The following is a 14,835-nucleotide window of genomic DNA, read 5'->3' on the forward strand; positions in this document are numbered from 1 at the left end:
AGGGCACTGCCTCTCGCACAGCCCTCGCCCTCGGACACACCATGGGCCCAGAGGCGGGTTTGCAGCACAGCAGCGACGACGCAGGCGGCAGCCCCGGCGACTCGCAACTGCCCCCCTGACCACCGCGACCACCGCCCGGCACCCCGAAAAGCCATCGTCACCAACGGCAGGTGAACTTAGGGCCCCCAAACCATCTAGGGGAGACAGACGCAAGCTACGACAACAACTATGGCGGGCGACGGGCGGCGGGCGGAGTCGGTGATTGAAGGATGGGGGCTGCACGTGACACCCCGAGCCCCCCTGCGGGAGGGCAGGCGCCGGCTCGCCCCTGAACTGGGCGGCGGCAGTGACGCACGTGCGCACGGAACTCCGTCGCCGTCGCGCCACGCCCGGCGGGAAGTGAGGTTCTCGGAAGAGCCGCCGGAAGTGTACGGCGACTTCGAGCCCCCGGTGGCCAAAGATAGATCTCCGATGGGAAAACGAATCCAGCTAAAGGAGTTCCGGCCCCATGCTACGAAAGAGGAAGTGAGAGAGCGCGCCTACAACCTACGATCTCAGCCGCGGAGGCAGCCGCGACTCCAGGAAGCCGCGGAGATGAGAACGCGAAGGGCTGCGCGCCTCCAGCAGGAGAACTCACCGCAGCCTCCGCCACAGCCGGTGATGGCCCGGAGACGGTTACGGGACTCGCATTCCTCAGAAGGTGAGGCGGAGGGAGATAACAGTCCCCCAAGTCCGAGAGCGAGTGCGGGAGGAAGGGAGGGCGGGCGGGCTGTCCCTGCCGAGCTCATTCATCCCCGCGCGGGCTCATCCCCGCCCCGGCTCCTCCGCCCGGGTGAAGTGGGTTCTCTCGTCCCGTCCACCCCGATCGCAGGGGGGAAAGGGGCACAGGCGGGAGGACGAGAGGCAGTCGCGCGGGGCAGTGAGCAGAGCCGGGGAGCCCTGGGCATCCGTTTAGGGGTGTCGGGATTGCCTCTTTCCGCACGTCTTCACGAGGGACGGCGAGCCGGGCGGCTGGCGGGACATCGGATCGCCCCAGGCTCGGTTTCACTGCGGTTTCCTCTAGCCGGCGGCTGTTTCTGCTAAAGCCGCTTACAGTTCCTCCTTTCATTCTCAGAGGCCGAAAGCTCCCAGCTGCGGATTACAGTTGGTTCTAACCCAACTCCCAGTCTTTTCCCTGCACTGTCCACGTGAGGGACGAGGGAGGGGATCTGTGAGTAGTCGGTGCATTGATTTGAGACCCCGCCCAGATCCGCACACCGAGATGGGGCCGGCCATTTATCTTGAACTGGAAGCCCCCTGGGTCTGGTGGACTGGAGCCGATTGCTCTTTCTCGTGTGGCGGTCTGCGCCCAACATTCGACACTCTGGGGGCCCTCGTTGTAATCTCAACGATTAAGTAGTAGTAGCCCGACAAATGGGCCAGAAGGATGCTGACAAAGTTAGTGTATCGTGTTCCATGAGTCACAGGCGAATCAACACCTTGCCCCCAGGCCCCCACCTAGCAGAGTCACAGGTGATGTTTCATGTTAGCCCATGTAAGGCACCGATGAGGTAAGAAGCCGGGGGTCTGAATCACAATGGGATTACATACTTAGACCATTGATAGATATGAAGAGGACGTGGATTTTCGGCTTAGAGTAGAGGAATAGGCTTCCCGTTTACCTGATGACATATGAAGTGGTGACACATTTGAAGATGTGTTCATTTTGGAAACTTTATGTTAAAGACATGTAAATTACTATCGGGTGTAGTCACTCGAGACTGTTGTTCCTATGGGAAGTCATACAGTAATTAATAAATAATAACACAAGAATGAACTCTGTTTCTGGTACTCACAGCTGCAAACCTGCTTTTGCTCCACCCCGTGTGTTCCTGAAGACAGAGATCCTATCATACATGTTTGATAGTGCTTCTGCATCTCCTTCAGTGTCTGGAAGAATGCTTTGCACATGTTTTTATTTAACAAGACCTGTTAAATAGGATGGACTCTTCTACAGAGTCTAATGCAGCTGTGTCAGTTAATATTTTTAACACATAAAGGAGATGCCTCTGTTTAAGTACATCTATAAGGTTCTAAACATTTTTTTACTCTTCTGCTTTCTTCCACATGATTTGATACTAGCCCAGCGATTTTCAGCCTTTTTCATCTCATGGTGCACATAAACTAATTACTAAAATTCTGTGCTCACCAAAAATTATATTTTTGACCGATAACGAACAACAAGAAAAAAGGCATAATTTTGATTCATTTACACCAGATGGCTGTCATTTTTAAAATTTGAAAACCCAAGGGAAAGAGGTCAGTGTCCCTAAGTAGTCAGGTATTGTGCGCTTTAAAAATTCTTGCGGCACACACGTTGAAGATTGCTGCTCTAGCCCATCTTTTAAAATTTTTAAAGTAATATGTTTTTGTGGTAAAGCATCAGTGGGGAGGAGTTTTTTGTTTTGTTTTAATTGTAGTTCTGACTAGGTACATTTGTAAGTTTTGGTAAACTTAATTTCACATTTCTAAAGCAATGAATTACTTGCATTGCTGCTCACATATTGCTATCAACATGAATATATACTCTCTACCCAGATCATGTATTCTGAATTTTGACAATTGTCTTATCTATTCTTTAGAGGAAGAGCTATCTCCACAAACTGTTGTAAGCCAAACAGTCTCAAAGAAAACTGTCAGGAGAACACAAGAGACTTCAGGTGAGAGAGTGATTTTGGTTTTTTCCCGTAACCTGGCAACTTTTTTTATGTACAGATTATAACCTGGTTCATCGGGCGTCCCAAATCATACTTCATTCAGTTTCAGTGAATCTTCTTAATAGTTGTTTATTGAATTAAGCAATGTGTCAAGGAAAGACAGCGTACGAGTACTGTAGTGCCTACTAAGTGCCAGCCACTTCATGTGTATTAATTCAGACACATAACTGTGTGTCTCATAACTTACTCAGTCACAAGGCCCTTTCATTTTCCCCAAGTATCACTGTCACTCTCCCATGTAATAATTAGCTACCCAGTAGTATAAATGGGTGAACTGCTTTACCCGCCTTTCATTTAAAATGGGTTAAATGGTTTGCATAGAAAAGTCAGTCTTGTCCATTTGATACTACATTTCATGAAATCTCAGATATCATCTGTAAGATACACTGTCATTGTTTCACGTACCACTTAGAAGGAAGAAATGCTGCTGGTAAACTGTAATATGCCATAGATGGTGTGATGCATCCCAATTCAGAGATGTTAAAGTCTAAAAATATTTGCATCTTAGTATCTCAATGTAACATGGAAGTAGGCTACATTTGATAATCTACTTAAGTTTTTAAAACTTAACTATTTTGAAAAGCAGGGGAAAGAATTAACTAAATTTATTAGTGCTTAGTATCTTTTGTTTTAGTTCCATTTATTTTCAATTTGCTTTTTTTAAAAAATATATTTTATTGATTTTTTACAGAGAGGAAGGGAGAGAGATAAAGAGTTAGAAACATCGATCAGCTGCCTCCTGCACATCTCCCACTGGGGACGTGCCCGCAACCCAGGTACATGCCCTTGACCGGAATCGAACCTGGGACCTTTCAGTCCGTAGGCCGACGCTCTGTCCACTGAGCCAAACCGGTTTTGGCTCAATTTGCTTTTTTTTGATATTAGGACAGTCCTACATCAGATGATTATAACTATTGAAACTGATCATCCCTGGATTTTTTAACCCAAATCCTGACTTATTTTCTTATCCATTGCTTCTAAGACAATTATGCTTTATAGTTTAAACTGTTCTATTCTCAATTTAGAATAAAGTACATCTGATTCAACTTTAGTTCTCTTTAAGCTTAATTCCTTGAACAGCCTATGTTACTGTGTTAAGATTATAAACTATCTTAGAAAAATGCTTTGAGTAATCGGTGCTATAATCAGACTTTTTAGGCCATTTGGAAAAAGCATATTCTTTTCTTTTTTAAAAAAAATATATTTTATTGATTTTTTACAGAGAGGAAGGGAGAGGGATAGAGAGTTAGAAACATTGATGGGAGAGAAACATCAGTCAGCTGCCTCCTGCACACCTCCTACTGGGGATGTGCCCGCAACCAAGGTACATGCCCTTGATCAGAATTGAACCTAGGACCCTGCAGTCCACAGGCCAACGCTCTATCCACTGAGCCAAACAGATCAGGGCGAAAAGCATATTCTTGAAATGTTATTTACAGTAGATTTAGTTGCATGTCCCTTATACCTGAAGAAGCAAAATTTTCTTATTTTTAAAATTTAGGGTAAATTTATAAAAATTACAGAGTTAAGCCCTAGCCATTTGGTTCAGTGGATAGAGCATCAGCCTGTGGACCAAAGGGTCCCAAGTTCGATTCCTGTCAAGAGCACGTACCTTGGTTGCAGGCTCCTCCCTAGCCCTGGCCCTGGTTGGGATGCGTGCAGGAGGCAACCAGTTGATGCGTTTCTTTCACGTTGATGTTTCTGTCTCTCCCTCTCCCTTCTACTCTCTCTAAAAGATCAATGGAAAAATATCCTCAGGTGAGGATTAACAACAACAAAAAAAGAAAAATTATAGAGTTAAGTGAATTGATGTACTAAAGACTGTTGAGCGTCAGCCTATAGACTATTATATAGTAGATATATAGTAGATTACTTGGAATATATTGATAGTTCACTGTGCATACTATATAACTAGAAATCCGGTTATGTGCATCTTTGGGAGATTGGAGATACTCAGGGTTCTCTTACTCTAAAAGGTGCTTTTATGAATCTTTCTCTATCCAGCACTTGACATGCTTCCATCTCATGCTTCTGAATGAAAGGAGAAAAAGTTTAGGGAATTATTAAATGCTTGTAAAGTCTGTCTAGCAGAGGAATTATTAAATGGGAGTCACTCTTTGTTGGAAGATTTGCTTTAAGTACAAGTTTAAGGATAGGTCCCTCCTCTTCCTTATAGCATTATAGACTTTCAGTTTAACTTGGTATTTTGAATATTATATATTCTGTAATTGCATGTAGGGCCACTGATGTGGTCTGAGAGAAATTTATCCAAAGATGCCCTTAAGAATAAAGACCTTACCAAAGAGGCCACTTTCTAAAACAACCTAGTAAAAATAACTGTGTCACCGGTCATCGGATACCTCTTCCTGGTACTTTGTCTCCTTCAAGTATCTTACATACACACACACACACACACACACACACACATACAGACACACATACACACACACACACTGGAGCATGCAGGAAAGGTTTTTTTTGTTGTTTTCTTCTCTGTGCTCATACAGATTGTTTTTTGTTAAAAAAAATTTTTTCAATTATAGTTGACATTCAGTATTATAGTAATTTGAAGTGTATAGCATCAGATTTTGGTTTCTAACTGAGAATTTAGGAGAGTTTTATTTGGTATTCCTTTCCTTTTATACAAATACGGTCTGCTGAAAAAAATTACCAATTTTTCCATCAAGTCCGTAAATTTTTTATGGCAGGAAACTTGTCTTTAGTTCAGTAGTGTATCCTTATACTTAACATAATGGGAAGCACAGAAACACCTTTGTTGAAGTAATAGATGGCTGTATAATAAATCTAATGTCTTGGATATTTTATATATTCTTAAGTGTTTTTTCTCCCATATTAGTGATGAGTGGAGATTCTGTACTCGACCTGCTTAGACCCCCTCTAAGAAGTCCACGATCTGGTAAGAAATGACTTGTCTGTTGGTTTAACATTTTTATAAATGCAGTTTATAAATGCATATGATTCAAAATTGAAAAGTTACTGTGAATATACAATGAAAAGCCATCCTGCTCCCCCTCTCCTTTACCCACCCATCTCATCAGAGGCAGCCAATTTTGTCAGTTTCTTAGGTATTCTTCCAGAGATATTTTATGGAGATATAAGGAAATTCATGTATAAATGACCTTTCCTCCCTTTAGCCCAATAAATATTTTTCCACCTCTATGTTTTTTTTTAACATATATTGTGACATATTTTTATATAACAATATAAAGGGCTTGCTTCTTCAGCCTTTTTAAGAGGTGTTTTTTACATGTTTCTTTTTGTTAGCACGATGATTTCAAACTAGGGTAGGGGATTTTTTATTCTTTTCAGTATAAGGCTAATAAAAAATTCAAGACAGGCTTTGTGGCTCAGGGCTATAAAATTTCCCTGCCCCATTACATTTCTTTTTGACTAATACCTTAAAAGAGTGTTGCCTTAAATTGATTTCATGGCTATGAAAGAAAACTAGTGAAGTCTACTTCTGCTTTATTTTCAGAGTTTTTTGGCCCATAAGGATGCTTTATTATAGCAAGTAAAAAGGAAGCTTATTTATCTTCACATTAGTTTTCTATTCCTCAGTTATATTCTGTAAGAAAAAGTTAGGTGGATTTTTTTTATGACTATCAAGTATTACAATGATAAAGATCTGTTATGGTTTTCATGATGAACCTGTGGTAAAGAACCATATGATGCATTTCCTTTTAAGCTCTAATCTTTTTCTCTCTATCTCTCTTGCAGATTCAGCATACAAAACAAATGGAAATACTGAAATGAGTGAATTAGGTTTGTTAATTTCTAATTTTTCTAGGTTCTTTTTGAGGATTCTGATTATCAGTAGAATACAGGAGTACACACTTTTGGTCACTGGCTTGAGAATATTACTTTGTTCATTATCTCACCGTGTGGGGCACTGTCCCTATGACCAAGACCTTTCTTAACAGCCTTGGTGGTTGTTCTATTTGAAATTATGTATTTTGTTATACTATTGTTAAAATTCGTGAAAGAATAAATACATTTTCATTTTAGTTAGCCTTTGTTAAAGTCACACTATTGAGAGAAAGGAGATAACAACTTACCAATTAAGGTTTTTTTCTTGACTTAGAAAGTGAATTTGAAATTTTTTTTTAAATATATTTTATTGATTTTTTACAAAGAGGAAGGGAGAGAGAGAGTTAAAAACATCGATGAGAGCGAAACATCGATCAGCTGCCTCCTGCACATCTCCCACTGGGAATGTGCCTGCAACCAAGGTACATGCCCTTGACCGGAATCTATCCTGGGACCTTTCAGTCCGCAGGCCGACGCTCTATCCACTGAGCCAAACTGGTTTCGGCTGAAATTTTTTTTTATAGTAAGTTTAGTGTCCTTCGCCATGTTTGTTGACCTAGTTTTAATTCTTTTCAGTGTTTTATTCATATAGGACATGAGACACCAAGATCTGTGGCTTTAAGTGAATCTACATTGATTGTGGTTAGACATAGTTTTAAGTTACAGTTCTTTTCTAAATTTGGAGATGAGCCAAAAGGAGAGAGGCTTAATTTTTCTTTATAAATAGCTGCAGCTTTTAAAAAATTTGTCTTTCACTTAAGCTGAGGCTAATTTCTTTAGAGACTTCAGGATTTTTAGTGTCTGGGTACTGAAAATACACAGCAGTCGTGGACTTTTTACCCAGACACCAGTTTCTCAAGTGCTCTATTTTAAAACTTAAGGAAAAAATGTTTTTATGTCAGGTTCTTTTTATTTTTTTAACCTTTTTATTTTTCTTTTAAAATTAGGGTTTTTTTTCTTTTATTGAATTTATTTGGGTGACAAAGTCAGACTCTTAATTGGAAGAGGACTTTGAGCTAAGATAATCCTGCACTTCTACTTTCTATGCTTGAATAAAAATTATTTTTATAAGTATTTTATAATAAAAATTAACTTTAAATCACGTGCTTTCCAGTTTGAAGGAAATTTCTGAGATTAATACAGAGAATGGAGCACTATATTCAAATGGCTATTCATGGAACTTGAATACTAGTAATAGCCTCAAGCTATTCCCTAATCTCTTCTTCCTGCTGCTCCACTCTGACTGTTCTCAAAAGCATGGTTGGCATCGAATAATTTTACAGGTGCTATTCTTAACGTTATCTATACCAGAAAACTAAGTCTAAAATATTTGCCATTTGGCCCTATATGGAATAAGTTTGCTGACCCCTCGTTTATACTAGTGGCAGGAATAAAGACAGCAAATCACTCAAATTGTCATTTGTTTGTTCTAAGAGTACATTCAAAGAGGTACATCCTTGCCTGGACAAGGCTTTATTGTAACACTCCAAGCTTGGTTGTACTGACAGCACAAGAAGATAGGAAGGAGACACAAGGACTCCCATCTGGTCTTTCCTTTGAGAAAGCATGATAATCTCATTTTATGAAATCTTCGTATCTTTGCCCCCAGACAAAAAAACAAGGTAAGCAAAGCTTATATTTGCTTTGAGTACCCTTCCCTCCTCACACCAACACATTCCACAGATCTCTAGGAATAGGAACGTTTATACAGTAGTAGAAGTTACCAGGCACTTTGTATTTTCTTTTATTTTTTTTTATTTGTGGTGCCCGTGACCGGAATCGAACTTGGGACCCTTGAGTTCACAGGCCAACGCTCTATCCTCTGAGCAAAACCAGTCAGGGCGTGTGTTTTCTTTAAAAACTGCAATAAAAAACAAACAGCCTGGCCGGTTTGGCTAAGTGGATAGAGCGTCGGCCTGTGGACTGAAGGGTCCCAGGTTCGATTCCAGTCAGGGGCACATGCCTGGGTTGTGGGCTCAATCCCCAGTGTGGTGGGGTGCAGGAGGCAGCCAATCAGTGATTCTCTCTCATCACTGATGTTTCTCTATCCCACTCCCTGTCTGAATTCAATAAAATATATTTTAAAAAAATAACAACAAACAAAAAACTGCGATCATACAAAAGAAAGTGAACAAAGTGTTACAATTAGTGGTCTCCATCAGAGTACATGGTTGTAAGTGATTTATTCTTGCAACAAAGACCTAGGATTTCTGAAAGTACCTTTTTGTAATTGGTTGAGGTTGTTGGAAAAGTTACAGCATAACAGCACATTTAATTATTGCCATGTGTCTATATATTTGTCAGAGCCACAGGTAACTTTTTAAAATTAAGGGTATTACTGCTCCAAAAAGGATTTTAATTTATCAGAACTTCTGTATGAGCATAAAGAAGAATAATACCATATATATCGATTCAATGTTTTTAAAATATGTTTTTATTGATTTTTACAGAGAGAGGAAGGGAGAAAGAGAGATAGAAACATCTATGAAAGAGAGATAGAAACATCTATATTGATCAGCTGCCTCCTGCATGCCTCCTACTAGGGATCTAACCTGAAACCCAGGCATGTGCCTGACCAGGAATCAAACCAGTGACCTCTTGGTTCATGGGTTGGTGTTCAACCACTGAGCCACACAAGCTAGATATATTTATTTAATGTTTTAAACTTATGCATGTAGCAGCCAAGAAGTTTAAAATACAGGAAGCTGAATAACAAAAGAGGGAAATGAAATTAAAACTTATGTAGTCATAGATGCTGCTGATTCATTATCAGATGGTATTTAAATATACAGAATACCTGTAAATATTTTGCAGCTTAGGTTAAAAAGATAAAGACAAGTGGAATGTTTAAAACCTTGTATAAAATCTGATTATTAAGCACTAATTTCAGGTGATTTTTCTTAAGTTGCCAAGTAATGTTTTATTAAAGTATGAGAAATATTAGCGAAAGTCTTAACTTAAAAGCTTTTATTCTGTGATCCTAAAATCTATGCATTCATTAAATAAACATTTATTTTTAACCACTTCCTACATGTCGGTGCCCGGCCCATATGCTAGAACCAGAAATACCAAACCTCAAAAATGTACATAAAAATTATTAAAAATTAATTAATGTAATCTAGCACATCAACAAACTAAAGAAAAGTTACATGATCATGTCAGTAGGTGCAAGGAAAGCATTTGACAGATTCCAACACCCATTCATATAAAAACTCTTAGTAAACTAGAAATAGAGGGGAACTTTCTCAATTTGATTAAAACTATCTACAAAAAGACCACCTTACAGCAGATGTACTTAGAGATGAGAAACTGAAAGCTTTAGTAACATCGAGTATAAGGCAAGGATGCCCTCACCACTTCTTTACAACATTGTGCTGTAAGTTCCAGCTAATGCAATAAGATATGAAAAAGAAAGAAAAGGTATACAAGTTGAGAATGAAGAAATAAAAATGTCTTTGTTCACAGGTGGCATGATCATCTATGTAGAAAATTCAAAAGAATGGACAAAAACTGCTAAAACTAATAAGCAATTATATAGTAAGGTTGTAGGATACAACATTAATATACAATCTATCACTTTTCCTATATACCAGCAATGAACAAGAGAAGTTTAAAATTACAAACACAATATAATTACTGTCAGCATCCCCCAAAATGAAATACTTATATAAATCTAATAAAATGTGTATAAGACTTAAGGAAAACTAAAAAAAACAACTAATGAAATCAAAGAACTACTAAATAAATGAAGGAGACAATTCCATTTTCATCGATAGAGGAACACTCAATATTGTCAAGATGCCACTTCTTCCCAGTTAATCTATAGACTCAATGCAATTCCAATCAAAATCTCAGAAGTTATTTTGTGGGTATTGACAATCTCATTCTATTAAATTCTAATGTCTGCAAATACAGGTTACATTTTAGAGTACAAATAGACCTGTGGGTAAAGGAAAAATAAACTTTCTGATTTTAGTTTATATCAAACTTATTCCTGAAATAGAGTAGAGGGAAATAATAGACTCTTCTTGGATTTAACAAAAAAATAGTTCATTTTATCTTTATGGTCCCTTTTCTTAATTTAGATGTTTTTATTCCTAAGCTTTAGCTTTTAATGTTATAAACATGTATGCTTTTCTCTTCTAGAAGCCACTAGTGTCCCACAGAAGGTCAATTTCTCTGAAGAAGGTATTTTCTTTTAAAATATCATACAGTATATTCTTAATCTTTTTTTGTTACCATTATTAGGATTTTGATAGATACTTAAGAGTGAGCGCAGAAAATAGTGTCTTTTTCTCCAGGGGGAAAAAACATGCTTATCTTAACTGTCAAATAGGCAGGTAAGATAGTATAGAATGAGTGTTGATAGCCTTTGAACATTTCAAGCATCTTTTGTCTGAGTTAATAATTTTAAGCAAAGCTAGTATTTTCAGTTTCTGACATGCTGGCATTTGATTATGTTATTAAAACAGTTTTTCAAATTCTCATAACCAGTCTATGTTTGAATAGTGCAGTACCATTTAGTTCATTTTAAAGCCCACCATACTCTGAAATTAGTCACCTCCAGATTGAAATGTTTGTGTGTGGACATGTATATATATACATGTATATGCATGTATATATAGACATGCATGCGTGCATATACTAATCTTGTCTGAATTTACACACTAATAAGTTGAAGTTAATAAGGTAAAATTTTTCCACTATTTAATGCTTCCTTTTTTTTCCTTTTTGTTTCCACGCTTCGGAATATAATCTTAGTAAACATTACTCTCAATATTTGTTGGAATATAATTATATGCCTCAGAGAACATAAAATAAATGAGCTCAATTTTAGCTTATTTAAAACATTGTGACTCAGAATAAGTAAACATAATAAAGAACAATTTTGTATCTGATCACCAAAAAGATTTTACTTTAATGTTGAATGCTTGTTTTTGTTTTTTAATCCAGATATTTAGAGCATTAGAGTAGAGACTATACTAGTATATCCTTTCTTTCTTTTTAGGGGACACTGAAGAAGATGATCAGGACATCTCTGATAGTGCTGTTACTTCTGTTAAGGTCAGATCCGGGGAGTCTCTTGACTCTGGAGGTAATATTGCTTTATACACATATGACACCTAACTTAGGAGCTCTATTTTTAGTTAAAATATAAAGGTATTCTGTGAATTTGCTTTTTTAAAAAATACTATAAGTTATCTTTAACAACTTTTAAAGTTGTATACAATTAAATCACTTTTTAGCCTGATTTGGTATTTATGGACTACAATATTTTTATGCTCATAAGAAGAATTATTTGTAGTTTTTTTAAAAATGTGATAGGGAAACTGATCACATTGGCATTTTTTTTTTTTTTTTTTTTTTTAAATATATTTTATTGATTTTTTACAGAGAGAAAGGGAGAGAGATAGAGAGTTAGAAACATCGATGAGAGAGAAACATCGATCAGCTGCCTCCTGCACATCTCCTACTGGGGATGTGCCCGCAACCCAGGTACATGCCCTTGACCGGAATCGAACCTGGGACCCTTCAGTCCGCAGGCCGACGCTCTATCCACTGAGCCAAACCAGTTTCGGCTCACATTGGCATTATATTCACTACACTACCAGGAGTTTTAACTTTTCAGAAGTTTTAATGTACTTAGATAACTACTTTTATCTCTGGGTTGTTCAAATTCACACTAAGTTAGCAATAAGTTAAAGTGGAAGATTTTTATCTTATTAACTTTAGCTTATTTCTGAATATTCACATAAACTTGTGTTTAAGTTTTTCAAGGAAAGAATCTACTGAAGAGAAAAAGTGAATTTGTGGCTTAACAGGGCACTGATCAAATATGTAAACTCTGTAAATTAAGAGTAATTTTATATATTTTAGTCCCATGGAAGATTGTCTCCACTTTCCCCTCACCACCTTTGAGAATTTCTGTAATTTCTAAGTTTTACTTAATCGTTTTACTTTAAAAATAAGCTCGTAAGCTGGTCTGTGGACATTTGGTATTCTACATATTTCCCATCCTTCCTCATTTTAACCCGTTCTTTTTTTTTTTTTTTTTAATATATTTTATTGATTTTTTAACAGAGAGGAAGGGAGAGAGACAGAGTCAGAAACATCGATGAGAGAGAAACATCGATCAGCTGCCTCCTGCACATCTCCTACTGGGGATGTGCCCGCAACCCAAGTACATGCCCTTGACCGGAATCGAACCTGGGACCTTTCAATCTGCAGGCCAATGCTCTATCCACTGAGCCAAACCGGTTTCGGCGACCCGTTCTTTCTTGACACAGAAATCCCAAAGGAGCTATGCAACACTCTAGGATAGTGGTTAAGAACATGGGCTCTGGAGCCAGAATCCCTGGGTTTCACTCCTCCACTACTAGATTTGTGCCCTTAGGCAATTGCTTAACTTCTTGGTTGTTGTGAAGTTAAATTAACTCATATGTGCAAAGCACTTAGAAAGTACCTGGCACATAGTAAATACTTAAATTAAGTGCTGTCACTAGTTTTCATATATATACATAAAAATATAAAAATATGAGACTAATTAAGCATTCATATAGCCAATAGTTTAATGCTATTGCTACCAAGATATATATATCTTTGAAACTACTACATAAACCCCAGGCTTTGTGGTCCCTTGAGAATTCTAATATATTCTTATTGAAGCACACATACCCACATGCAGAAGTAAAAGTAGCTAAAAAACAAAGACATATGAGACATATTAAGAAGAATACTGATCTTCCTAGATTATCTCGGGCTAGTTTTCAGCTAACAGGTACAAGAAGATCCATTGGAATGCAGGAAGAAAATATTAGCATTTCATGCTTATATTTTTCTATTTCATCCATTTAAAGTGTCTTTTCTTTTATAATATACACATTTGTTAATATATTATTTTAGTAATGCATGTACTGGTATATAATGTTAGGAAGAAATAGGTTTTGGAGATTGATGCTCAAAATTTTTTTAATAATAGGGATACACTACTAAAAATATTTAGCCATACTCTAGCTGGTTTGGCTCGGTGGCTAGAGCAGGAGACTGAAAGGTCCCAGGTTCAATTCAGGTCAAGGGCACATGCCCGGGTGATGGGCTCCATCCCCAGTGGGTGGCATGCAAGAGGCAGCCAAACAATGATTCTCTCTCATCATTGATGTTTTTATCTCCCTCTCCCTCTCCAGTCCTCTTTAAAATCAAACAAAATATATATTTTTTTAAAAAAAGATGTTTCTATCTCTCTCCCTCTCCCTTCCTCTCTGAAATCAATTTTTAAAAATCAATGGAAAAATATCCTCGGGTAAGGATTAAAAAAAAAAAATACACACACACACACACACTAGAGGCCCAGTGCACGGATGCATGCACCAGTGGGGTACTTTGGCCTGGCCTGCAGGGCTTGGTCAAAACCAGCTCTCCAATATCACCTGAGGGGTCCCAGATTGTGAGAGGGTGGTTCTCGGGTGATGCACCACAGCTTGGCATCTGCCCCCTGGTGGTCGGTTCGTGTCATAGCTATCAGTTGGCCAGGTGCTCAGGCTTTTATATATATAGATAGATATTTAGCCACCATACCTGAGTGTGTCAAATGCTTCTGTTGCCAAAATAGCAATCAGATTGCTTTTAAATAGATTTACCTCTAAATTCCACTTAAATATGACAATGTTTTTAAGAACATATTAGAATAATATATTGACCATGTGCAAAAGAAATTTAAGAAAAAAATTGACATTAATGATTTCAAGAAGATCCATTATTACAAACTTTCAAAATTTCCCCTTACCTTACACCATGTTCTATGTCCTTTTTTTTAAAGGGGTTAGGGGGCCCTAGCCAGTTTGGCTCATTGGATAGAGCATCGGCCCTTGGTCTGAAGGACCACAGGTATAATTCCAGTCAAGAGCATGTACCTTGGTTGCAGGCTCTATCTGAATGCAGGAGGCAACCAATAGATGTGTCTCTCACATCATATGTTTCTCTCTCTCTCTGTCTCTCCCCGTCCCTTCCACTCTCTCTAAAAATCGGTGGAAAAACATCCTCGGGTAAGGATTAACAAAAAATAAAGTAAAAAAAGAAAAAGCAGTTAGGGGAAAGACTGATAATTAATTAGTTAATGTTTTAGATACAACTTGACTCTTTAGAAACTTGTGAAACTATGCACTCAGGTGTTCCCTGGGGTTTATCTGAGTATTTTTGCTCTTTTGAGTACACCTTTTTCTCTTGTAAAATGTGCACTTAAAAAGTTAAATAT

At 38.2% G+C, this 14,835-nt stretch overlaps 1 protein-coding gene across 1 annotated transcript in view; it reads left to right on the forward strand.

Moving 5' to 3' along the window:
* TOR1AIP1 (torsin 1A interacting protein 1) overlaps positions 1–14,835 on the forward strand; it is a 29,665-nt gene continuing 14,830 nt past the window's right edge. The window contains exons 1-6 of the mRNA XM_070396924.1: positions 1–700; positions 2,622–2,699; positions 5,614–5,673; positions 6,495–6,539; positions 10,731–10,772; positions 11,593–11,679. Of these exons, the coding sequence (XP_070253025.1) occupies positions 229–700; positions 2,622–2,699; positions 5,614–5,673; positions 6,495–6,539; positions 10,731–10,772; positions 11,593–11,679 (784 nt within the window). The 5' untranslated portion in view covers positions 1–228. The remainder of the gene's footprint in view (positions 701–2,621; positions 2,700–5,613; positions 5,674–6,494; positions 6,540–10,730; positions 10,773–11,592; positions 11,680–14,835) is intronic.

The sequence above is a fragment of the Myotis yumanensis genome, unplaced genomic scaffold (genome assembly GCF_028538775.1).
Source record: "Myotis yumanensis isolate MYYU_CA2020_CCGP unplaced genomic scaffold, mMyoYum1.0.hap1 SCAF_17, whole genome shotgun sequence".
Taxonomy (NCBI): Eukaryota; Metazoa; Chordata; class Mammalia; order Chiroptera; family Vespertilionidae; genus Myotis; species Myotis yumanensis.